Source organism: Cyprinodon tularosa, unplaced genomic scaffold (assembly GCF_016077235.1).
Source record: "Cyprinodon tularosa strain WSP-4 unplaced genomic scaffold, ASM1607723v1 ctg143, whole genome shotgun sequence".
NCBI classification, from domain to species: Eukaryota; Metazoa; Chordata; class Actinopteri; order Cyprinodontiformes; family Cyprinodontidae; genus Cyprinodon; species Cyprinodon tularosa.
Window position 1 is genome coordinate 675,748 of NW_024038254.1, and position 25,322 is coordinate 701,069.

At 37.1% G+C, this 25,322-nt stretch overlaps 1 protein-coding gene across 2 annotated transcripts in view; it reads right to left on the bottom strand.

Annotated features, from left to right (window-relative positions):
* Positions 1–374: 374 nt before the first annotated feature.
* Positions 375–25,322, bottom strand: part of LOC119779140 (glutamate receptor ionotropic, kainate 2-like) — a 112,580-nt gene continuing 87,632 nt past the window's right edge. For both annotated transcript variants that reach the window (XM_038278676.1, XM_038278674.1), the window contains exons 11-16: positions 24,913–25,136; positions 20,413–20,531; positions 19,186–19,403; positions 16,048–16,273; positions 11,823–12,073; positions 375–1,067 (exon numbers count right to left, since the gene is read on the bottom strand). In XM_038278676.1, coding sequence (XP_038134604.1) covers positions 903–1,067; positions 11,823–12,073; positions 16,048–16,273; positions 19,186–19,403; positions 20,413–20,531; positions 24,913–25,136 — 1,203 coding nt within the window. In that variant the 3' untranslated portion in view covers positions 375–902. The remainder of the gene's footprint in view (positions 1,068–11,822; positions 12,074–16,047; positions 16,274–19,185; positions 19,404–20,412; positions 20,532–24,912; positions 25,137–25,322) is intronic.

The window sequence follows — 25,322 nt, forward strand, 5'->3', positions numbered from 1 at the left end:
CTGAGTTGGTATCTGCTACATATTTTGTCCACAGGAGGGGCTACTGTATGATACAAAGTACTACAAAACTTTGTTGTTCTTGTACAAAAACAAAACACTTTTGTAGAAATCCCAACTTTTAAACAATGACCAATACAGAGTGAAGACCGCTGACAGTGTTCAAGGGCGGACATGAGTAAGGAGCTTGACAGATTACATTGCCTCTAGAAGCTCAAACAAAAAGAGGCATGGTAGGAAGTTCTTCACAATGGCAAAACTTTGGCACATATAGAAGAGAATGACAGTATTTGACAAGATCGGCATAGATGAATCCAAACTAATTATCACCTTTATACATCAGTTCATAATAAACCAGATAGTGCTGATATTTTTCATTTTTTTTTTGGTGTGAAATTAGTTTTTGATTTAATGATTTAGAATAAACTTAAGCCACTGGAGGAGGGGGCCACAGACATGGAGGTAAGAGAAAGGGCATTGACATCAACAGAAAACTACAACTGAATTCACTGTTCAAACTGTCTTCCCTTATACACAGCAGTAAAGAGTGTGGACGGACAATATGAGTGTCTGTGTATACATGTGTGATTGTGTTTAAATCCACTTCTGGTGTGAACCAGCAAATATTTTCTTGTCCAAACTACTATGATCTGCTTTCAAGTTTACACACTTTACCCACCTAGCCAAGGGGAGAGTCCACAGTCCGGCCCCTTTGAAAAGTTATTGTCACAGTGAGGTGACACTGCTCAGGTATCTGTATTTCCACAGGAAACATCTGTCTACATAACATGTTGGTTTAAAAGGAATCCTGTTGTTACTTCTAGCCTCGGCCCGTCGTGAAGTCTCTGTTAATTTGACCCCTGTATCCCCTCAGTGATTTTTATTGAAGGGAGTGTTGTCAGTTTTCATGCCATGGTTTCCTTCCCTGGGAGTCTCCTGTCATTGAACGTGTGCATGTTAATGACCTCTTCTGTCTTGACAATGGCGGGTGGCTGAGGCTTTTGTTTGAGACGACGTTGGCACTTCAGAGAGACGCGCAGCTCATCCATCATGGCACTACAGAATGAGCGCTGCAAAAGGAAACAGAGAAGATTAAATGGTACTGAGGTTATTCTTTATGTTACGTCTTGGACCAAAGTCAACATCACCATTGCTTATGTGACTTGGAATTAGAAGAGGATTTTATGTGTTTTTGGTTCTTCAGAGATGTTTCTAGCACATCTTCACCAACTTGCAAGGTGCATAAAAATGATGAAGGATTATAAGTATTATAAGCAATACTTATTAGTTAGCTTATATAACAGACAAATACTTTTCAGCCTGTGGCCTTGAATTGAAACCCTGATAAAGGCCTCAAGCCAACAGGCTACAAGGTCTGTTAAATAAGTTGTTTCCAAGCGTTTCACGAATTACTAAACTTTTCCCCATATTCACAAATGTTCAAAGGTTATCATGTAAGAGAGCAACACAAAGTAGCATATTAACTATAAGAAAAATAAAAGGATATATGGTTTTCATTTGATCATTTTCAAATCCGGATTTGACATGTGTCATATGTGAGTAAAAAGAAGTTCAATAAAACCTGAATACATAATGCTTGATTTCAAATTGATAGTAAAAATAGCATTATACACACTAATTGTTGTGGGAAGATTAGGCTGTACTCTATCCTCGAATGTCTATCAAAGCAAATGCCCTGACTCGAGGTGGCCTCCGCACAGACAGGAGAGTGCAAAGCAACTCCTTTTCTTTCATGTCTACAGTCTCTTACTACACTTCTCGAAAGAAAGTACTTTTTGCTTGGAAATAGTATTAATCACAAACTTTCTTTAAATGTAACACAGAAAGGACAAGGCTCCCCAGGCAATAGCTGGTGGTGACACAGTACCCAGATTAGCCAGTTTGCAATAGGAAAATTAATATGCAGAACATCCCTTTTTTGTCAAATAAATCCCTATAGACATACTAGATTTCCCTAAATCCCTTGCTAATAAACATGTGTGCATATTATCTATGCTGTCTCAATTAAGGTATAGTGGACGATCTTCTTTCTTTGAAGTTCTAGGGGAGTGGGAGTGAGGGGTTGGTTTTGGGGATGTCTTATCTATTGGTTGTCCCACGTACCGTCTTTGTGAGGTGCTCACCTAATGCTACTATGCATGCACACTTCTACTGTTTGTCTATGCAAGGAGCTTCAGCTTTAGCCACTCGTAGTAACACTGCTCTGACAATATTTACTTTAAAAATGGTAGAGTCAAAAGAAACAAACTGTCGAGTAGAGAAAAGCCTCAGGAGAAGGAAAAAAGTGCAGAGTACTGTATATCAGGGAGATTGTCTCACACAATGGCAGGGAGCAAGTAGGACATTCTTGCACATGTGTATTCACTTAAAAAGTGACTTGGGTGTTTCTAACCTACATTTCTGGAAAAATCATCTGCTATACATTCACTCACTGCTGATTCTGAATTCTATTAGTCTATAGATACATTATTCCATTAATAAAAAAGTTATTTATCTCTTATTACACAGGAGACTCCTATGGCTTGCAGAGATACATACTCACAGTATGTATTGCTGGTGAAGATTCTCAGTCATCCAGGTCCTAGTCATTCCAAAAAAGTAAAAAAAAGCAAAACACTGGACTTTGTTTTCCAAGTTTGAAGAGGTTTCGCTTCCCATCCAGGAAGCTATTTTAATTTAAAATGTATGGATTGGCATTAGGTTCCAAACTTTACACACTAGCCCAACAAAAGCCCTGTTATAGCTTAGAAAACATGTAAATTGAACCGAAAGAACAGGTCAACCCCTTAGTAATGGGGTTTGAGGTCTTTGTTGGCCTGCAATACCCGATACTGGCCTATGGCTCTGTTCGAAAACCTAGGACGCATCTTTAGAAGACCGGATTTGAAGACCGATTACGTCATAGCGCGGCGCCGAGGTCTGGTCGGATTCCAAGAGTCCTCGTTATGCGGCCTTAAAATGCGTCCTTCTTTTTGCCCGATTTGAAGGACGGGTCCGATGTATCCTCGGTATTCTTGGATATCCCAGGGTTCATTGCGAGACCAAGCAAGCTGTGATCAGAGTAAAGGTTACTTGGCGCCGAACAGTGGTGAAAATTGGAAGTTCAGTTTAATATAATACAAGTCATTTAATAGTTCCGTCTGAGATTAATGAAAATGGTTGTTTTAATGGTTACTGAGTCAGATATGTGGCGGTAATGTTTGATTTATCTAAAGGTTTTTATCTGTTACTGTGTAAATGGGTTTGGCTGTAATTTAAGGACAGATTCTAATATATTTGCAGGGTGGGGACTATAAATCTGATAGGATTTTTATCTTTTTATTGCTGTTTTGCACAATATGCTTAATTTCGTATTTTTTGTTGTTGAATATTAGAGATTTTGCAGATATATTTTTTATAAATATATTGTTTAGATTTACTTATATCTTTCTACCCCTTTTATAGAATAGAATAGAAAATCCCTTTATTTTCCCACAATGGAAAAATTTACAGCAGCAGAAAGATTATTGAAAATGGTCACACAAATGTGGACCTTAGAAAAATGTATAAGAATAACATAATAGGGAAGAGTTAAAATATAAACAATAAAATACTGTAAAGTGTTTTAACAATATAAAACTGGGGAATAAATAACCAATATGCAGCTATGGACATTTTTACAGTAATGGATATTAGAAAATAGCAGCAGCATCAGAGATGTGCAAAATGACAGCAGCATTTTATTTAACTGACTAAGATTTCTATCATTACATTTGATTTTATTTGTTCCTGCTCCCGGTGGTTGGAACCTTTATTCAACTCTGGATTCTTGTGATTGTAGTCTTTGTTCACTTCACAATAAAAAAGAAATAAATAAACAGTTCTGAAAACTTCTGTATTCATTCTTTTCCTGCTTTGTGTGTCGTTCACGGTTGCTAAGCAACAGAGCATACGGCGGTAAAACCCGCCGAAGGGTAGACCTGGTCGAATTTACAGCCAAAACTCTTCCGGTCTCCTTATTTTCAAGGACTTAATTTAATTTGTAATATTTAATATAAGTGTTTCTTGAGCTTCATAGAAGATTATGCGTTGTTGCCTTGTTTTTCCCTACACAGTGCCTGTCCCACAGTGCCTCGCGCCGCTCAGACAGTAGTAGCAGAGGGCTTATACTGGTCACTGGTAGTAGTTAACCGTGGCTAGTTCAACTACGCAGTCATGGCGTCTGGTTTGGACACCTGTGTACGGTTTGTTTGAGGAGCTGGGTGAAAACACCGCCTGGGTGTATGGAGCCATTTCGTGTAAAAGGTGAAGGACAATACCAGAGGAATGACGACTTCCAAAGAGTCTGCAGCTTCAAAATGGCAGGGAAGAACACAACGGATCTCAAGTAACATTTGAGGTGCCAACATGCTGTCATATGGAAGAACGTAAGGAATGGGTGGGCCTGTAGAAGTAGGAATGGGTGTGTGTGCGCAGGTGCGCATGCATGTGGATGTATGTGTGTGTGTGCCTTCCTGTGCCTGTATCTGTCTGTCTCTCTGTCATAGAAGAAAGATGTTCTACTGATACACTGGATATTTATCGTTTAAATTTCTTCCTCCCAACTAGACCTGACACAGTGACACCACAGCCAAATCAGAGGTTGGGGAAGGATGGGAAGTCTGTTGGAGGATGAAGACTTTGTGGATATAATGAAACAAGCCGACAAAAGGTTCGATGTGTACAGTGTGATATATGCTAAAAAGAGAATAAGTGTGTGAAGTTCTATTCTGCACAGTGTCATATAAATAAAATAGAGAAAAAGAGAAGCAGTGTGTGGAGAAGTTCTATTATTTACAGTGTTGACTAAAATGAGTAAAATTTGACTAAGACTAAAATAGATTTTCATCATTTAGACTAAGACTAAGACTAAATTGGAAGGCAATGACTAAATATGACTAAGACTAAAATAGATCTTTGTCATTGGGACCAAGAATAAGACTAGATTTAAAAAAGCTGACGAATTTAACACTGGTCTGCAGCTTCTTTAGTGTTTTCACAAGCAAGACATTGATTTGCTGATCCACACAACAATGATCTCCAGCAGGGAAAAAATATATTGGATTACCACAGGCAAATTGTAGCCACAAAGAGAACACAAGGAAAATATCTGCAATGAATAAGAAAAGTACTTAAAGATCAGCTAAAGGGCGAGAATGAGGTTCAAGCAATCAACAGCTATGTTGAGCCAGTGATCACATATCGTCACAGTCTACATGTAAGCATCAGGAATATATCCGGAAGATGATTCTTAGGGAGGAAGCCCACGGTAAATGTCTCGCACAGTGGAAACTGAAAGAGAAGAAGCTAAAGGAACCATTCTCTGAGGAAAACCTGTCGAATGGAAGAAATTAACTGGCAGAAAATTGAATTGCTGATATAAGCAAATCCATGGCCAAACTAAAGGACAGCACAGAACTACTGATAAAGGCAGCACAGGAGTAGGCCTTGAGAGCCAGAAATGAGGACTAATCAGTGTACAGAAACATATGTGCAAAATGGAGACCGCCAGATCAAAATCGAGGCCACCTTTCAAGGTGGTGGAGAATAAATCATGGGGAGACCTCCAGATTCAAACAGAAAAATTGGTAAATGCCAACCAAGTGGGCATTGTGATAATTGATAAGCAGCAGGAGACAGTGTTTACGATTGTTATGGCAATACAAAATGATAAAAACAACAAGAACATGAGATACTGGAGAAACACCAAGGGTTCAAGAAAGAAGGTAAAGGCAACTGTAGTACCTGTAGCCATTGAATAGTGAGTCAGTGATTCTCACACTGATCCAACAGATGCCTGGAGAAACATCAAGCATCTCTGTCCAGAGGAGTGTATTAGCAGGAAGAGCTAAGATACTGCAAAGGACCCCCAAGTAGGGCTGGGTACCGAACTTCGGTTCTTTTATGGTACCGACCGAAATGCTTCGGTTCTACCGAGTATCGAAACATGCCTCGTCTTTCGGTACCAAGTTTCGACGATTGGCTGTAACACTTAACGTGATTGCGTCATCCAGGAAAAATACACAGGTGGTCACGCCTACAGCCAGGATTCATGTGTATCTGTTGTGAACTGGTTGCGAGCGTCATGGAACCCCTTTAAAATGCCCCCCAGGTCAAAAGTGCGGCTTCACTTTATTAAGACTGATGCCAATAGTGCGCAATGTAATACATCGTGCACGGAAACAATTTAAGAGATGAAAGTTGCTCGGTGTTTGACTACAAGAAGAGCGGACCGCAGCCGGCGCGACCATCCTCCTCTCAGCAGCCCGTGGGCAGTGCAAAGCCAGAGCGGAGTGAATCATGCTGCTTTCAAACTGGACGCTGCAAGAGTAGCAAAATCACGTCTGCTGCTTCCTTTTTTGCTGCTTGTACCAGTTAGTTCTGCAGCGCAGCAGAAGCAGCTTTGCTGCTCTGGCTGCGCGTAGCAAAAGTGTGTCTGACGCGCGTTGGGCGGAGCTACTCTATCCTTTATTTGCCCTGCAGCTATATTTGCTGTGATCAGTGGGAATGAAGTAGTTTTATTATGTTTTTAAGTGGGAAAATCCACCTGAAAACTTAATCAGTGCAGTCAGTTCATCCTGCCTTCCAATATTTTTTCTGTCGGAGCCGCTCAGACCCCGACATACCAGCGGTGCGCTGTCAGTAGGATCCCATTCAACGGGCTTTTTTGTTAGACATGGTAATTTTTCTAAAGGAAAACTGCTAAGTAAAAAGGTCCTCACAATGTAACAGTGAATATTAGACACTGAATTTTTTTTTTTATGTAAGAGGAAAAATGTAAATGGAAAAATAAGAGCTTAAAATAAAACTCAAGATTTGTACTTTTTTATGTTTTGTAATGTTCATTTTCTTCGAATTGATATTATAAAACTGGTATCGAAAAAAGTATCGTTCAGGAACCGGTATCAAAGTGAAGGTATCGATATTGGTACCGGAACCGAAAATTTTTGAACAATACCCAGCCCTACCCCCAAGTTTCCAGGCCTCTTGCTAAGGACACAAGCTTGATTTTGCTTGAGTTTACCTCTAGTCAAAGTACTATTTGGGATTATTATGTAGCATATAAACAGTGAAGAGACAGCATTAAAGTAAATGGGCAGGTTACCAGGAAAAAATAGGATATCAGAAGCAAATTTAAATTTACTTTGAAAAGCAACAGGAAACGGAGCCATGAAAATACAATTAAAGAAAAAGTAAAAATTTAAAGAGGAGGTATACCTTTACAATTATGCTAAACATTTCCACTGGTCAATGTCATTGTCAAAAAAAGTCTGTTGTTTTCTCCTCACCAAGTACCAAATCCAGAAGAATTAATAAAGAAATACAAAATGATGCCACCTTGAGGTCAGATAACCCACTTATCCCAGACTATTGGTAAGCTGTTTAAAACATCTTGGTGTTATGTAACTTTGGCGATATGAGATTCTGGTATGCCTGAATAATGTATGTGCTGTAAAATCCTATAAAATGTCAATATGCCTTTGCACAAACTTTGGTAAATCCAGTTCGGTTACATTCCTGACCCAATTACGCAGGATGTAATTTAAATTCAAAGGGTGTAGGAGGGGAGATGATATACAAGAAAAGCAAGAGCATAAAAATATGACACTCTTATTTATTTATTTTTCAGTTTGTTTATGTGTGTGGGTGTTTGCGATGGATATCAGTAGATAGCACCAGGTAATTTTTCTATTTTTTAGACACATTTGACAGGGGGAAAAAAATAAAATATTTATACAGTTTTAGAAAATAAATAATTAAAGATGTAGACTGATTAGGGGAAGTAAAAAATATGTGACAGAAAATGGGAATGAAATGGTAAAAAGGAGAGAGGTAAAAAGCTGGAGAGGCTTGCAGCTGGGAAAGGACAAGCTTGTTGTCTGTATGCAAATTAGAAGCACCTTGGAAGCCTAGAAAATCACGGCATTTGCAAATCATCTGAATATTGTGACCCAGTCTCGAAGCTCTTGATTAATGATAGCTGAGATGTGCTGTGAAATATATGCAGACTGCAAAAATATTTTATATATATCTAACAAGATTGAAATAATATCAACTGCATATAAATGTAATAGACTGCTGCAATATATTAATACTTGAGATTTAAATAATTAAAAATTACCATCTAGGGACTTTAGTAATTATGTGGAAATGAAATTGCACACATTACAGTGTGCTAAAACACATACTCCTCTCTGCACGATGAATCATGTGCACTGATGTATTAAAATAGAGCATAGATAGTGGTATGTGTAATATTTTTAGTCTCTAGAAACATAACATGCAGGGGAAGAAAAGCTGCAAAAATGGAGCAATATTTGCTGATTAAAAGAAGCTTTTATATCTTGTAATTATTCTACTTAGGTGACCTTAATAACAGTGACAACAGCTGTCTCATTTAATAGAAAAAAATAATAATTATGTGCAATATGAACTATAAGATATTAGAGAGGATTTATACACCAAACAAGTTCCAGTAAGACACCAGGACTGAAATGAGAGCCGGTTCTTAACAGCTGTTGTACTGCAATTTTCTGCTGAGGATCACAGGGCAGGGAGACTGTTTATCTACAGAAGATATGGTCTCTGCAAACTAATGTCTTAATGCCACCAATCTATTTTAGAATCATAGTTTTAAGCAACAGTCTGTGTTTTGTCCCTTATTTAGAAGGCCAACTGGCGTATCGTACCAGAAGCTTATATTTAGGCCCATAAACAAGCTGTAAATGCTAGTAACACCTAAATTCAGTTTGCAATGGCTAATCTAAAAGTACAGCAGATGGCGGATGAGAGACAATAAGGTTTTGGTATACTTTTCCTTGATGTTAAAAAATATGTTTTTGTTGTTCCTATCTAAATTATGCAGACTGAAAAGGAAACTAACCCATTTATGTTCACTGCTGTTTTACAACCTGTCAGTGATGAAAGCAATTGTTTCCCCTGGCCAAGCAAAGTATTGGGGCTGATATAATTCTAATTTCTGCTCCTCAAGAAGGTTTGTTAAAGGTAGGAAGAGAGAGAAAATGGTGCTAAGCAGACAGTAGCGCCTGTGCAGCACTGGAACAGCTTTTGTTGAAATAATAATTGTACTTTATTGATCTCACAATAGAGAAATTTACCTTTGCATTTAACCCATCCCCTGGGGGAGCCATTATGTGAATCCCAGAGAGCATGTGTATTTAAGGGTCTTGCTCAGAGATCCAGAGTGGCAATCTATGGGAGTGGGGCTTGAACTCAGAACCGCAGGATTCCAAGCTCTATGCCCTAATCACTAGGCCAACACTCCCCTTAGATGGGGAATGTGTTAGCCTAAATAAGTAGTTTTATTCTCCAATTTTTTTATTTTTCAGTAAAATTTCACAAGACTTTTGTAACATAAATGGAATAAATAAAAAAAAAATTGCTCAGAAATTTTAACAGCACTTTTTTGATCTTCACTGTATATTTATGCCTGACAACTTTAATTTTCAAGGAGAGTAAATCCACAGATCTGAAGGGTGAGAGCCAAGATTTCAAGTAAAAACCACCAAAAAGAACACACTTCTTGTTTAAAAGATCAGTCAAGTTGTACTTAAGCATTTAGTGGAAAGTTGCACTGAGAGTTTCCACACTGGCTAGCATATCTTCTTAAGAAGATCTCCAGAGAGTCTTCAGGATTTTACTAAATCTGTCACATCAGACAAATTTGACTGACTGTAAATTTACACTGAAAGAGGTAGAAACCACAGTGATTTTCAAGGTGCTCCAAAGTAGCAAAGACATTTCAGCAGAAAATAAAAAAGGGCAGCTTACAAAGGATTTAGTTTATTCTTTCTCACAATATTTAAATCTCTGTTGTTAGTTATGCAATGTTATTTGGACAAATAACACAGAGCAACTAATTTAATTTTCTTATATAATCATATATATATATATATATATATATGTATATATATATATATATATATATATATATATATATATATAGTATATATATATATATATATATATATATATAGATATATATATATATATATATTTTTTATATATATATATATATATATATATATATTTTTTTTTTTTTTACTATTTCTGACTCCGCTATGCTACCTACATGCACTTTACATTTTTTTTATGTACGGTACTTTGAAATATCTTGCCACTGACATGTGCTGTATAAATAATAAACTTATCGTTCCTTGCCATAGTGATTATGTTATGGTTCTCCCCTTTGGACTTCTTTTTTTGGGTCTTGTTTATTTATGCGTTCTTTTCCATTTTGTGTCATTGTAGTCGTTTTCTAGTTATATTTAACCTGTGTTGTGTTTTTTGTGTGTTGCTCTCTTTTGCCCCTTTGTGCCAGTCTCCTTTCCACTAGTTTATAGGTGCTTCTATTCACACCTGCTCCCTGTTAGCTGATTATCCCAGGCTTTGTTCTGTCTCTCATATATACTCTCCCTGTGCAGTTCTTCAGTGCTGGTTTCTTGTGGTTATTTGGCTCCCTATGTGTGTTTTCCCCTGACAATCCTGGTTTTTGGTTCCCTTTATTTTGTTCTTCTTGGATTTTGTTTTTATTGCCTTTCTTGATTATATCAGCAAAAGCTCAGATGACCAATATGCAACAAGAGAGAGCTTATGCTCTTGTTCAGTAGTTTACTCTGCTTTCAGGGTTTTAGAAATCACATTCTTTCTCACATAGTGCTCCTTAAGCAAAACATCTTGTTCAGACATATAATTGGATAATTCAGTCTTATCTATTATTTTAGCAGACACATATTGACAACAGGTAAAACATAATTTATAATTCAATCCATTTTGATTTAAAAAATCCGGCTTCACCTGAAGAATAGTAGTCAGAAAGTGTGATGCTGCCACCTCTGTGTTTAACGTTGAGAACTTTCTTTAACTGGTAGTTTGTTTGGCTTTAACCCTACTCTTAATAATATATGAAAAAATACGGGTGGCTTCTATTACAATATGTCAAACCAAGACTTGAAAGAAATTTTAGAAAAAAAGCTTTTTAAATTTTTGACGACTGCTTTTACTGTCAAATATTAAGACCATGGTTGGTCTTTACTTCTCCATGGTGTATGCATAAATTAATAATAATTGGGGTTTCAGGGAGAAAATCAAACAAATAATCCTGGTAAGAGAGCAGAACTTTAAATTGTAGCTTTTCTATTTATTTCTATATCAATTTAATTAGTTTATATCTACATCTATTTATTTCTATATCAACTGAATTTGAATCATGCACCAAAAAGAAAAAAGGGTATTTATTATGTTGGGACAAAAAGCCTTCTGCTTTGTATACTTTGGAAAGCCACAAAGCAACTGTTTCATCTTTCAGGAAATGTTATTCTGAGGTTTAATTTATATAATTTTATTTAACCCAATGAAAAGGATTTCAACCACTTCCTAAGTTACAAAAAGCATTTCATTCAAAAAAATAAAATAAAAAATTGCAGGATGGTAACTTTAAAAAAGAAATTGTCTCTGAAACTTTAAAACTTTGGTGTAATGAGAAAAAAAATCTCACCTTTGTACTACAAAATGGTGCAATGAACAAGCCGGAAATGGGGTTCTACAATGCATAAGCCTTTTTGTTCATTCAAAATACTAATTTTGTAGCTGAGTACCTGGCCCTGTTTTTGGAGTGTGGATTATTTTGTCTCAGTGCACATGATTACTTCACCAGACTCTTTTGCACAGTAAAACACAAAGATAAAACAATGAAATTGCCACTGTTGACAGTTGGTATTCATTATGGCCAGTTCCTATAATCCTGCCAAAAATGACTCCTATACCTTTTCCAGCTGGGCGTTCTGTTTGGACTTATAAAGGACCTCCCCGACGGCAACAAATACTGACAACACCAGTCCTGCAGCCAACACGATGAAGATCCCCCCGATGTTCTGCACTCCAAGAGCGCTCGCCTCTTTACTCTCCTCTTCCGGACAGCCATTGCCTCTCCACCACTTCTCCTTCATCATGTGCAGCTTTCCTTCCTCTTGCAGCTGAAGAATAGCTATAGTGATTTTGTCTCTGTAAGGAGAGCCTGTGGAAACAAAAAGCCCAACATAAGACAAGTGAACATGTTTAAGAGTCTGGAACAGTCCTTGTTTTGTTTGTGAGTGTGTGTAAAACATTGGGACTTGTGATCACAAAACCTGTCATGTTATTGTTGGCTTCTTAGAGGGAGTTTTCATTTGTGAGTCCTTTTTCAAATCCTGCTAATCTGTATTTTCACAGAGTGATTCCAGAATTCTCACTCATCCCTGCAGGGTGCGGATTATGATGTGCAGGGAGCTGGCAACAATAATTTGGCTTTTTGTGCATCAGAACCGCTGTCGATTTTTGACAAATTAGCTGCTGTTCGCAGACACTTTCATGCAACAAAAATAGTGCCTAAAAAAAGAGAAGCCCTGCAGGGTGAACATCACACGGTTCCATATGTGTTTGGGATTATATGTGTGTACCGCAGATAAAACTTCCATTTTTGTGTTTTTTTGTGTATGTAAGCCGGAAGGACCCAAATCCACAGAACGTGGGAAAGAGCCAGACGTTAGTGACATTGAGGCACAGTGGGTGCTTGCATGATCAAAGCTGGAGCAATTGTCACACAGCAGCTGAGTTGTGGTCCTCTCCTGATCACGGCAGCGCTATAGAGCACACTCTCTCTCTAACCACACCAAAAATATGATTAACACTTATATTAAGATTTTACACTCCACGTTTTCAATCTTCTAAAAGCTTATTAGGCTGTTTGTGTACTTACAAGCTCATGCATAATGGAGCGCAGCTGTACATCTCCATTTTAGACACTTGGCTCAATGGATTATAAGCCACAGTTGAGAACAGATGTGTTTCTTTAATAGAGTATTTTTAGAAACTTGAAATAATCCTGTTTTAAGCTCAAGGGAAATTCATAACACATGGCTCCAGGTAGCTGGTAGCATCACTTTGTTTTGTCACCCTGATACAGTTTAGCCTGTCAGCTCCTTTTTGTTAATTCCCCTGCTATCTCATCTATCATTTATCCATCACCATCCATCATCCTTTCATCTTCACTCTCTGTGTGTTTAGACTGACAAAAAAGTGTTGGAATGAAACAGAATAACACTATGTGTTACTGAAGTTTTTTTTTTGCAGCAGATTTTTATTTCTCTTTCCCTGAGATACTTAGCCTCACTTGTATGCATTCCACACTCTGGAGCAAGTACAGGTCTCAAAACAGAATCGTGTAAATGCACGGGAACTTGCATGCGAGGAGCATTTCCTCACTTCATTTAAAGATGAGAGATCCATTGAGTCTGCGAGTCCCCTGGTTCAGACTCCTTTCATATTTCAAATGATTAATGATGGCCTAACAAAGCAGGCCTCGGATAAATGCTAATAGGATGGGTCCTTTGAGAGGAGGATACGGAGAGTGGGATCTAGGCAAATGGAAAAGCGTTGTTCCCTACGCCCTGCACATACCCAGCTACATAACATATTCAACATCCAAGGACATCTATCATTCCTACGACTGTCTGGCCTCAAGCATTAATAGGATCACAGTTTAAGTCGATAGCGCAGAAGATGACGCATTCATGTTTTTGGGCGGAAGGATGGTTGAAAGCAGTAAAGCAGCAAAAGGTTAAGAAATTATACGTTGCTGCTTCTGGTTTTAAAGCAGCAAAAGCTTTTACCACAAGTTGATGAAACAGCTGAGGTTCTCATAGGTTATGGAGCAAGGAAATGAGGTCATAGACACCATTAAAAAAAGAATAAAAACACTTCTATTCTTCCCTTCAACTAATAACGAAATTAACTACCTCAGAACCTCTACGGAAACATCCTGATGGCTGTAATTTGCCTATTGGGCAATGAAGAGTAGAGAGAAAGGCATAAATGTTAGTGGTCAGTAATTGCTTTCAGATTAGACATTTAAATCTTATGCTTTATGTGTCAAAGTATTTGTATTTTTCCTACACTATATCACCACATGAATGAGACAACAACAGTAAATCGACCTTTAGGCTCTGTGCATCCATCTCCAGGGCGTTTCTGCAAATATTTCTGCACTCAAAGTGGGGATATAGTTCATTGCACCTTTTTAGCTTCCCCATCATCATGGCAACGACTGCATCCCGTACAGATTCATAAATATCCCGCCTTCATAGACACAAGTCAGGTTCAAATGTTGGCAGAGAGAGATGTTTCTATCTAGTTTCATGGCTTTCGTATCAGTGATATGTGCCACAATTACAGCTGGTAAGAGTGTCCTCTGTGGCCTTGTTGAGACCACTCTAACCTCTGTGATGCTGGTCCTAGAAGTATTTACAGCTTCTCAGCAGCATGCTCAATATGTTACACTTTTCACATGTGTGCTACTTTGCTCTAATTTTCTGATAACAATAATACAGTTTGAGAGATCTAGTTCCTTGAATTCATTTTAGGATAATATTAATTTTATTTTTTTGACAGAATTAGGCTTGAACCAGCAGCTTAAACATACGCAGGGGCTCATTTTAATCTTCCTTAAGTGGTTATAGATGACATCTAATAAAAAAAAAAACTTCTCATTACTAAATGGGAATACAGCAGCTTGTAAGAGTCTTTTTTCATATTTCATCACATTAGCAGATAACATTCACAAATTTCCTATAAATTTTATGAGACAGATCAACATAAAACAAGGCATTATGAGGCAGAAGGAAATTATACATGATTTTCATTCAATTTTTGTCAAAAAAAAAAATTCTAACTTTAGCAGTATTTATGCTTGTATTCAGACTTCCTAAATTAATACTGTCCATATCATATACCATGTCTGTAAAAGCCTTTTGAGCTCTTTTTCTGCCAACTTAACAACATCTCGAGTTGATGCATTATGCTATTTTGTTTTTCTTCAGAAAAACCGCTGATGAATGGAGTCTGTTTACTACAACTTACCATTTTTGATAGAAATTCTCATTGAATTTGTATCCATTTGTGTCCATATCATATACCATGTCTGTAAAAGCCTTTTGAGCTCTTTTTCTGCCAACTTAACAACATCTCGAGTTGATGCATTATGCTATTTTGTTTTTCTTCAGAAAAACCGCTGATGAATGGAGTCTGTTTACTACAACTTACCATTTTTGATAGAAATTCTCATTGAAATTTAAGTCCAGGTTCTAAATTTGCTTTGATCAAACCAATTTTACCTGAAGCTCTAGGTGTATTTCTAGGGTTACTGTCATGTTGGAAGGTGAATATCCATCCCATTCTCAATTTCTTTGCAGCTTGCAACATGTTGGCTTGCTCCATTAATCCTCCCATTCACTTTGACCAATCATCCTATTCTTGCTGATATAATGTTTCAAACAACATGCTGTTGCCACCACCATATATTAGGCTGATGGTGTTTTCATGGTAATGGGTGAAGTTAGATTTCCATAGCACACACAAGTAGACAAATTATCAGATTGGTCTCATCTGATCAAAGCACATTCTTTTTCTTTTGCTGTGTATAGCTGTTATCTTAGATTTTTTTTACTTGCAAAAGAAATAAAAAATCATGTTCCTCTTTGTGCTGCTGCACAATTAACCCTGTAACATAAATAACAATTGCTTAGTAATCATAAATCCTTGGAAAATTCAATGAGAATGGTGATAATGAAATTAGAAAATGCCAAAAAACAGGGTATAGATGTTTTTGCAAAGTGCAGTGTAACAATTCGACCTTAAGAGGTTTCTTGTTTGCACAGCATTTTGTAACTCTTGTTGAAGGACAGAGAGAGAAAGGTTGTTCTTATCTAAAAATCAAACCTTTCATGGCTCTTTATTTGTATCCATTTACACCCAACCCTGGGAAAAATCTAAGCAACAAAAAGCAACGACGAAAACAGTCAAATCTAACATTTCCAGAGCATTATTATTATAAATTATTATGTTACATAATATAATAAAAATATAGTTTTATCATATTATGTAATTCTTTCTACATATCGTTTTATAACACAAAAGATACAATAAAAAAAGGAAGGGAGGTTTCAAGTATTTTACCCATAGGTGTTCCTACTCCATATGCTTTGGAGTCTATGAGGCCTCCGATCTGTGTGAGGTTACAGTTGCGCTGGGTGACAAACTCAATAGTGGTGGACTCCATCAGGAATGCATAATCTGAGGTCAGAACACGTTGAATGCCCTCGTCAACACTCTTCACCATCACAGATTGCCTCCTGCTGTTCATGAACTCCCACATCTTATCATACGTAGAGATCTTTGTCTTCTGCAAATAACCAGAGAAGAGCACTTTATCAAATTTCAACTTCTCAATACCTTTTAGGTATTTTTTTTTTTTCTTTTTTTTTTTATATAAACCTTTTTTTTATAAGGTATATTTATAAGGATCCTATTTTAATGATATAAAATGAATTAAATCTCTTGTGAACTGATATTAAAGCTTTTATTTTTTACCTATCAGTTTGGATAATTTCCATAGGCAGCTACTTTAATAACACACTGAGCTACTTATATTATCCAACCCTAAACATAAATGTAGAAATATTAGTCTATAGTCATATTAAGTCAATTACAATGTTATTAGAAAGTTCATTTATTCTGTAACTCAGTTCTCTAAGTGGAACATGTTATTTATATTAATAACATAAATACTGTTTTGAAGCCTCTATTTCTGGTAAATATGACGATTTCTGCCAACGAATTTTAAGAACGTGACATGTAGTTTTAGAATATCAAAACGGAACGATAAATACAAAATACTACTATTTTGATATAGAAATACAAACTCAACAAAAAATATTTGTTTATATCCACTGAAAGGTAATTTTGAAAGTAATAGTATTTTTATATATATATATATATAAAAGTATATATACATTGTGCTTCTAACACAAAATCTGCATGTTTAATTAAAAATTTATTTTAGCCATTGAAAGCACTGAGTTGTTCTAACAAACCCCCTAATATCTTATACCATGCTTTATGTTGCATATTTCTCTCTGAACTGGATGAAGAACATCAAAATGCTCATCACATTTCTTATTTTACATGAAAGGGATCAAGACCAGAAATAGGTTCATTTTTATTGAGATCCTAACTAAAGCTAGCATTTTTATGTAGACTTCCTCTGTATTTGTGATACACTACTTTTACCTAGAGGGTTGAAAAAACAATCTGGAATTGCCAAACTAAACAAACTAACTGTAATACAAACTAACAATTTACTTTAGTTTAAAACACACTTCTTGATCTAATTATCATTGACACTGCTAAAACAAGATACTATAAAAATCCTGAAGGTACTGTTACAATAAAGCTTCTTCTCCCTGAATAAAAATCATAACAAATGAACGCAAAATTAGTTTTGCGTTCATTTGTCACTATGGGTGAATTTCATTAAGCCTTAAGTTGCTGCAGTGCTTGAGGCGCGGGGGAATTGTTATGCTGCATCATTAGGCATGATCTAGTAGCTGATTTTTATCCATTTGTTTCTATTCTGTTGCTCTTCTATACTGGTACAGGTTGTAATCTTTATCATCAATATAAAGAGCAGTAGGTTGGTGATTGCAACCTTTCCTCTGACCAGAGGTTATTTCTGATCTCTTATTTTGAGCATGTGATCAAGCATTCCAAAGACAGGCTCTGAAGTTGGACTGTGAGAGCAGACGCTTTATGTTAGAGGTCAGGATGGGCCTAGCATAGGCTACATATTGCTCCATCTTTAACCTTCTAGTGATAGGCTTAGAAAAAATCCTATAAAAGCTCTGGGCCTTATTGATTAATAAATGCTTGAAGAAAAAACCCTAATTGAAGCCACGGTAGGCCACTCAGCAGGTGTTTGTGGAATATATTTTACAACTTTTTGGAGATGTGCGACAATCAGAGGAGATAATATTGTTGTCAGACATCTGGAAATGAGTGCAAAGCTATTTACTTATTGAGAGCGGGGTATATTGAGCATTAATGTTTATGTGGATCTAGGTTAAACAGACGTGATTATTGTTATTTTAGGAAAGTATTCTCATATATGACATAGCTGTATCCTACCAAGTGAACATTGAGGTAATGGGACCCTTCCTTCACTTTCTAACAAAAGTACAACATCTGTATTTCCACAATTAGTTGGTTGGAAATAAGACAGGGAACTGGATTCACTCTTCCTGCCCAATATATGCTCTGGACGCAGGGGTTGGAGTTTTGTCTGGGGTGATTGAAGATAAAAAACAAGTGAGCATCTGTGTCCATGTGTGAAGCGAACTCAAACTCACATTCTGTCAGAGCATCCAGATTACAAATTTAGCTAGGAATTACAGAGCTGGTTACAAACATAGGCGTCAAATACAAATACTTTATTAACTTAAGAAAAAGTTTGGCTTTCAATAATTTACTGGAGTATTTCGTTTTAGACGACGTTTTACTTGTACTCCTTGGATTTATTTTTTTTTGTCATAATATCAACTTTCTAGCAAATTTTCCTTATGGTCGGATGGTATTAAAAAACACAAAACACATCTCATCCAGGCAATTTCTTTATTGCACCACCTTGTTGTTCTCCACATACTAAAATAAATTGTTTTTCAAGATGATGCAAAGTAAAACTAAGAAAATTAAGTATGAGGAAGTTATCATCCACAACTATAGAAAAATTTTCCTTTAATACGGTAGTGCAGTTACCAGAATAAAGCATCTGTCCTTAACATATCAAATAAATACTGGATATTTTATTATATCGTTCTTTAGGTCCATCTCCTCCTCATTTGAATAATGAGGCAGAAGTGGAAATAAAAAGGTCTGAAATATTAAAACATGATTTAAAACAAATGAAGAATAAAAGAGACAAACAAATTAAGAAACATAAGTAATTTAAAATACAGTTGAAAATTAAAATGATAATAAACAACTAACATAATTATTACATAGGTGACTAAATAAAGAAGCTGATTAAGAGATGTATACATATATGTGTAATTGTGTCATTAAATTAACTTTAAAATGTATTTATTTGATGCATTTGTGGTGCCTTTATTTGTATGTTTATTTTATGTAGCATTTACTAATACTGTATTTATTTTTCTTATCATGTCAGAAATGGCACTTTATAAAAGAGACCCAAAGAATGGTGAAAAAAAATGTCCTCGACTGTTTAACTAAAATACCATCAAAGTAAATAAACACTACCTTAAAGAATGTCATGGTGGCGCCATCCTCTACCACTCCATACAAGATTTTGGTTTGTTTAGCCAGATCATCTGCAGAGTCTATCGGCGACTCCATCCTCTCCACAGTGAGGAAAGCAGCTAAGTTGGCTGTGTATGATGAAATGATGATGAGGGTAAAAAACCACCAGATGCCTCCTACTATTCGGGTCGACAGGGCCTTCGGCATGAGCTCGGAGCCTGAGGTGAGGGGCAAGAAAAATTGTTTATGCTGCAAAATGTGTTTATTTCATTAAGTTTCTACGGTTTTGAGAAGTCTGAATTTATTTTTTACTTTAGTACAGCAACAACTGACTTCCACAGTGTATCACTTAAGGGATGCCTGAACACCAGATGATTTCTAACACTTCAAACAAACTAAATCATCTAGAAGTGAATCCCTTAATTAATGCAGGCAAAACCTGAAGGTACTCTCTGATATGCCTGCTGGGTGGGTAGTGTTTGCATAAATCAACGATTTCAAATCAAACACGGTTGGTATTGATTATACAGAATAGTGTGGAGAAGTGAGAGCCAGAGAGTCATGCACCCAAGGTAACCTCACATCCTGACTCCACACCCCGCTGAGCTCAAGGTGCTGATAGGCCACTGGCAAGAGAAGAGGAGGCTGGATATTGGCAGTTGTTTAATCACGGGCTTGTAATCTCCACTGTATTAAGGTAAGTGCTGCCGTCATATAAACAATGTGTTTTAAGTTTCCCTCTGAGCCAGGCCAAAACCCACAACATAAATTATTCAATAAAACTTTACAGATAAAAAAAGGGAACAGCCATCAAACTTCAGCTCAGACTCCAGGATTTCAGGTTATAGAGGGAAGAGCAGATAGCAACTTTTTTTTGTGGAAGAAATAAATAACAATAAATTCAATATAAAATGGAGACATCAAAATAGAAGCCTTTCAGAATGTGAGAAATTTGATTTGATATTTTGAATGTGACAATTTTAAAGATTACAAAAACCTAAAGGTTCAAGTTACTTCCTGACAAACTGAGAACCTCTATCATATGTGTATCTTGTGTAGAAAAGTATGTTTAGCCTGTGCAAACAAAGAGCTGCCAAACATCCACTGACGTCTTTTTCTTTTGCCACTAGTTTTTTTTGTTGTTAAAGCATCCAGCCCTTAAGTCCAGTGGGGTATAGAGAGCTTCAGCTTTACAGATCCACTGTAGCCAAAGGCTGAGGCAAATACCTTGCTGCATGAGAGCCCCAACTCCAAACCAGAAACTGTTGAGCAGTGTAAAATTGTTTTCCACCACATCAGAGTCTGGGTTGCATGGGTGCGGGTTGTACCACTCATAGGGGCTAAACCTACAGAAGAAAGAGCAGAAAGAGATAAAAAATGAGTAGAAAGAGCACAGAGCATTAGATTTCTAGATGTCAATTACAGAGAAAACAACAGCAGGGAAAAAGTAATTGCTAATGTGTTAAAAGAAAATCTTTTAAGCTGTTGAGATCAGGTCTCTTGCAAAAAGAAAAGCACATCATTCATGTTTACATTGAAATCAACATATTGGCATATTTAAATGCCATCAGTTTATTGTGGCACAGATCAATACGCTAAAATAACACTGTCAGTGGTGATAATGTCCCAGTACTTGATGATATTGGCTATCATTACTATTAAATTACTCTAGAGTGTTTCCTCAGCAGCTGCAATCAACAATCGTCTGCACATAAAGCATGTTCCTCACATTTTCCCTTCTTTTGCATGGGACATCTGTTGTCTTCCTGCAAGCAGCTTGTTCCTATTCTCTCACTTTCTCCTCATGTTATCGCCCTCTTTCTTTTCTAACAACCAACACTTTTTCTCTTTACCCCCCAGGGCTTTGCTTCCCCTATGAAACACCCCATTTTAGCCCCATTCATCTGCTGCCTTTCTAGGCAGATTGTTGGTGTCTCTAGGTCACTTGTGGACATTTCCCATTTATTATCCTAAGTAAAAGTGGCATGGCATTAGCACAAGGTGATTGGGTTAGTGTTAAGCATGGAGAACTGATTGAGTTTGTGCTGAAGAGGCTAATAGAGAGAACACTGCTTATGCAGAGTTGAGAGGCCGTCAGGTAATGCTGTTGAGGAGATTTTTCTGCAACTTAGTGCATGCTAATAAGCCGTGGCTGTGTTTTAAAAGGCTTGGACTGCTTAGAAAAGTGATGCCAATTTGTCAACTGTGGCTTTTAAAGATGCAGAGGAAGCTTGAGACACATTGATTGGTTTGTTTGGATGACTTGTCTGGGTGAAGATATATAATGACTGAATGCCATATCAAGCAGCTTCACTCAAAACCAGCTTTTACTTTATCTTTATTATACATAAGAGTTACAGAATTAGGTAAATGAGGTTCAGGATGAGGTAGGAAAATTGATCTATATATTTATGAGGATGAAAAACTGGAGAATAGACATAAGGATACATTTCATGTTATATGATGCTTTTCAAACGAATAAATATGGTTCAATTTTTTCAAAATTTGTAGTATTAAAGTCACAGACTTGATCCAACTACTGCATGCGTTATAGGCTGCTAAGTATAGATATGTCATATCTTAAGGAAAACATCATGCCTTGCGTAATAGATCTGTGGCAAAACTTGAAAATCAATGTTTGAAAATGTTCTCTCCATCCAATATCAGTTGAGTTTGAACTATTTTTATAACTCAGTATGCACAAATATTTTGGTTTCTAAATCTGCAAAAATGGTGGAAACTAACTGTTGGTTGGTTAGGGGAGGCTGAATACAAATGAACAATCCAGTTTTCAGAATTTTTTTATGGCTAATTTTGAAAAGCATGTATGACTTTCCTTTTACTTAATAGTAATGTGATATTTAAAGCTGGCCTATTATCACAACCTACTGATTTTAATACACCAACATTTGAAAAAGTTAAATTGGAATCAGTGCACAAGGGCTGACATGCTTGTGCATTAGTTTGATATCAGGGGAAAGCAGGGTGTACACTTCCTCAGGTGAATTAAAATTTCAATGCAGGACGTGACTGGACTGTGTCAGCAAGAACAGTCTGTCCACAATTACAAAGTGAGGGATATTATGGAGGGGTTGCAGTGCATAAACCTCTCATTACACAGATGAGTGCACATTTAAGACCTTAGTTGTGCAAAAAAAAAAAAGAGGGGGAAAAAAACCCACAGGTGATGGTCTGCAGAGATGTGGAGGGAAGAAAAAAAATGATTATTCCCGGTGAGTCATCTTTCACTGGGAGGAGGAAAGAGGACTGAATGCTTGATGCTTTGAGAGCATAATGCTGGCATGGTTTTCTTTTACTCGTCCCTTTAGGGGACAGTATCACCACAAATCAATGATGTTTATGTAACCTGGATATTTCTCTCTTTTTGATTTCTTTGTATTTTTTAACCTTTTTTTTATTAAATCTCATAGTCTTTAATTATGCAAAATGTTGCTGTAAGCTGTTTGTTGCATAGTGTATTTGATAAACAAAGCCAGAAACTGGAAATCTGTGATGAAACAACGTGAAAGGCTATTGCATGATGACTGTAGATATAAATATAGACTTTTCATCTCGCTTTAATCTTTTCTTTAATCATGGTTGTCTAATTATCTGATTTCAGATGAAGTCAGAATGCAGCAATATTTTTTAGATGTTGCCCTTCCTTGGCAGCTTTCTGCAATTCTGTCCCCTCGAGAATCATCTGCGTGGACATGGCGGTGATGACACACTATAATTCATCCTGTCAACACCATCAGGATGCCTGATTTACTGGAATGTCAATGAGCTCTGTCTCCTTGGAACCACAGGCAACAGTAATGACACAATGGCCTTGTGGAGCTAAGTGGATTTCAGTTTGTTTGCTTGCACATACTTTTCCCTCTTTTTTATTCCTGCTCTCATCCACTCTGTAAGACTATTTCTGAAAGAACCTTTATAGCTGTGCACATGAAGCTGCTGTGTATGTGTCTTGACACCGTCACATCCATCCCCAACTCCCACAGTTATGTGGTTGTTCACAGTTATTACATATAATGTGAAGCTGCTGCCTGAGGCACACTGAGGGCGATGGAAGATGTATGCAGACTGCGTAGATCTATAAGATGCACACTTGATTGGATTGCGTTTGTGTCTGTCTTCGTCTACATGCGTATTCTGCTCCAGTGAGGGCCCGGTGGCTGCTCTATACGACCTTTTCCTGTTGCTGGCCTGTATTCCTGTAAAGTCCTGCCATGCTTACCAATAAGTAGGATGTGGGGAAGGAACAGGCAGACGTAAGGTCACCTCCTCAGAAACAGCTCATGGGACATGTGAAATTGCGAGCAGAATTTTAAGAGAATTGTTCCCCATCTTTTTTTTCTGTACATCTGTCCTAATAGGAAAAGAAAAACACAAACATGCTTTCCCCATTACCCCCTCTGTTGGTTTCAATTTATTGTATTGGGGTTATAGATTTGTTGTCTTTCCCATCCTAGACCAAGTATTAAAAGTGTCCTGGTTGATTTTCACAAATTGTAGCCACCTGACTGGCTGCAAATGTGTCTCACAAGTGCTTACAATTACAAAGCCATGTAAACATGTGATAATACAATTTAAATCATTCGATCTTAAACAGAGGGGGCCTCCCATTGGTGATGTTGTTTTGTGATCTGAGAGCACCGCTTATTTAGTAAATAACAGCAACAATCGATTCAGTCACAAATAGAGCTGGAAATAATAAAAAGCAGAGTGAAATATGTTGCTTTATTTTGTTAGCTTTGAAATGAGATAGCTTATTTAGTCAAGAAAAATATGTGAATGAATTGAGTCAAAGACATGAGTCCCTGGTGAGATGGAGGTGTTTAGTGTTTTATTGTGCAAAGCTGGGACTTCATAAGCTCACTCTACTCGCTCTATTTGCAAGGGATTAAAGAAAATAATATACCCTGCTTTTGTGGGGATTGTTTAATCAATCTGGCAGCTCTGCAATCAATACCACAATTATGAGAAAACCAACTCAGCAAACTGCTGACTTGACTTGAGTGCATATTTTTAGGCTCCTAGAAATGACCTGGTCTATTTGCATGACTGATATGGTTCGCAACAAACATAAAGAATAGTGTAAGCATAGAATTACAAGATTGTATTTTAATAAAACAACAGAAGGCGTGTTTTATTTCAACCAGAATACATTTAGATTAATTTTATGCCACTTACTTACCCTTACCAACTACGGAAACAAATGCTCAAATCTTGCATATTCTGAACTAACTTAGGTGACAGTTGCTGCATTCCTCTTGTGTGATCATTTTGCCGGTAACATTTGCTGAGATGTGCATTAAACCCAAACCTCTCAGGATGAAAGGAAAAGAGCCCTGGGGTCAACACACATTAGACTGCATCAGCCATGCATCGGGGGTTTCAGAGGGAGGGGTTCATCAAGATAAATTTAAAACTGAACACCACACATTTCTCACACTTGATCAGGAGATATGCAGCTGATTTTATAGCTGCACTGTTTGTGGAAAACAAACTTGTAAGCATAAGCCATATTATAAGACCACCGTAGTGTCAGTGTTTGTGTATTTAAGGAGAAAAATGTGTTATTAAATATAATTTAAATTAACAACAAATCTAAGGGGTATTTTCTTGCTCCAGTACTTTGTAACACCCGTCTGTCGGGAAAACAGCCAGGCAGCTTGATTGGCAGAAAATATGAGGATAAATTCAGAGGGGTTAACATGTTACCTGGCTATGACAAACAGCACACAACTGACACCCAAGCAAGCCAGCAGAATATACATCCAGATATCCGGTGAGAGCGGGTTGAGGAAAGAGAAGACCCCAGGATTGGTGCCGTTGGGCTTGCGGTACAGGATACTTATCCCCAGAGTCATGAAGGGCTTTGAGAAGTCGATAACCTTCTCCCGGGCATAAGTGATGGCCAAAGGAGAAACGGCAAGGTCTGCTTTCTGCAATCAGACAATAGAATTAGCTTTGACAGGGTAAAAAGATGTATAAAAAAACTCATTCTAATAACCATCTCAATAACCGACCAACCGTTAAATTAATCAAAGACCTATTAGACTAGAAAACCAACCAATCTTTCAACCAATCCGCTGAAGCTAGCATCACAACATTCCTCTCCCTAACCAACC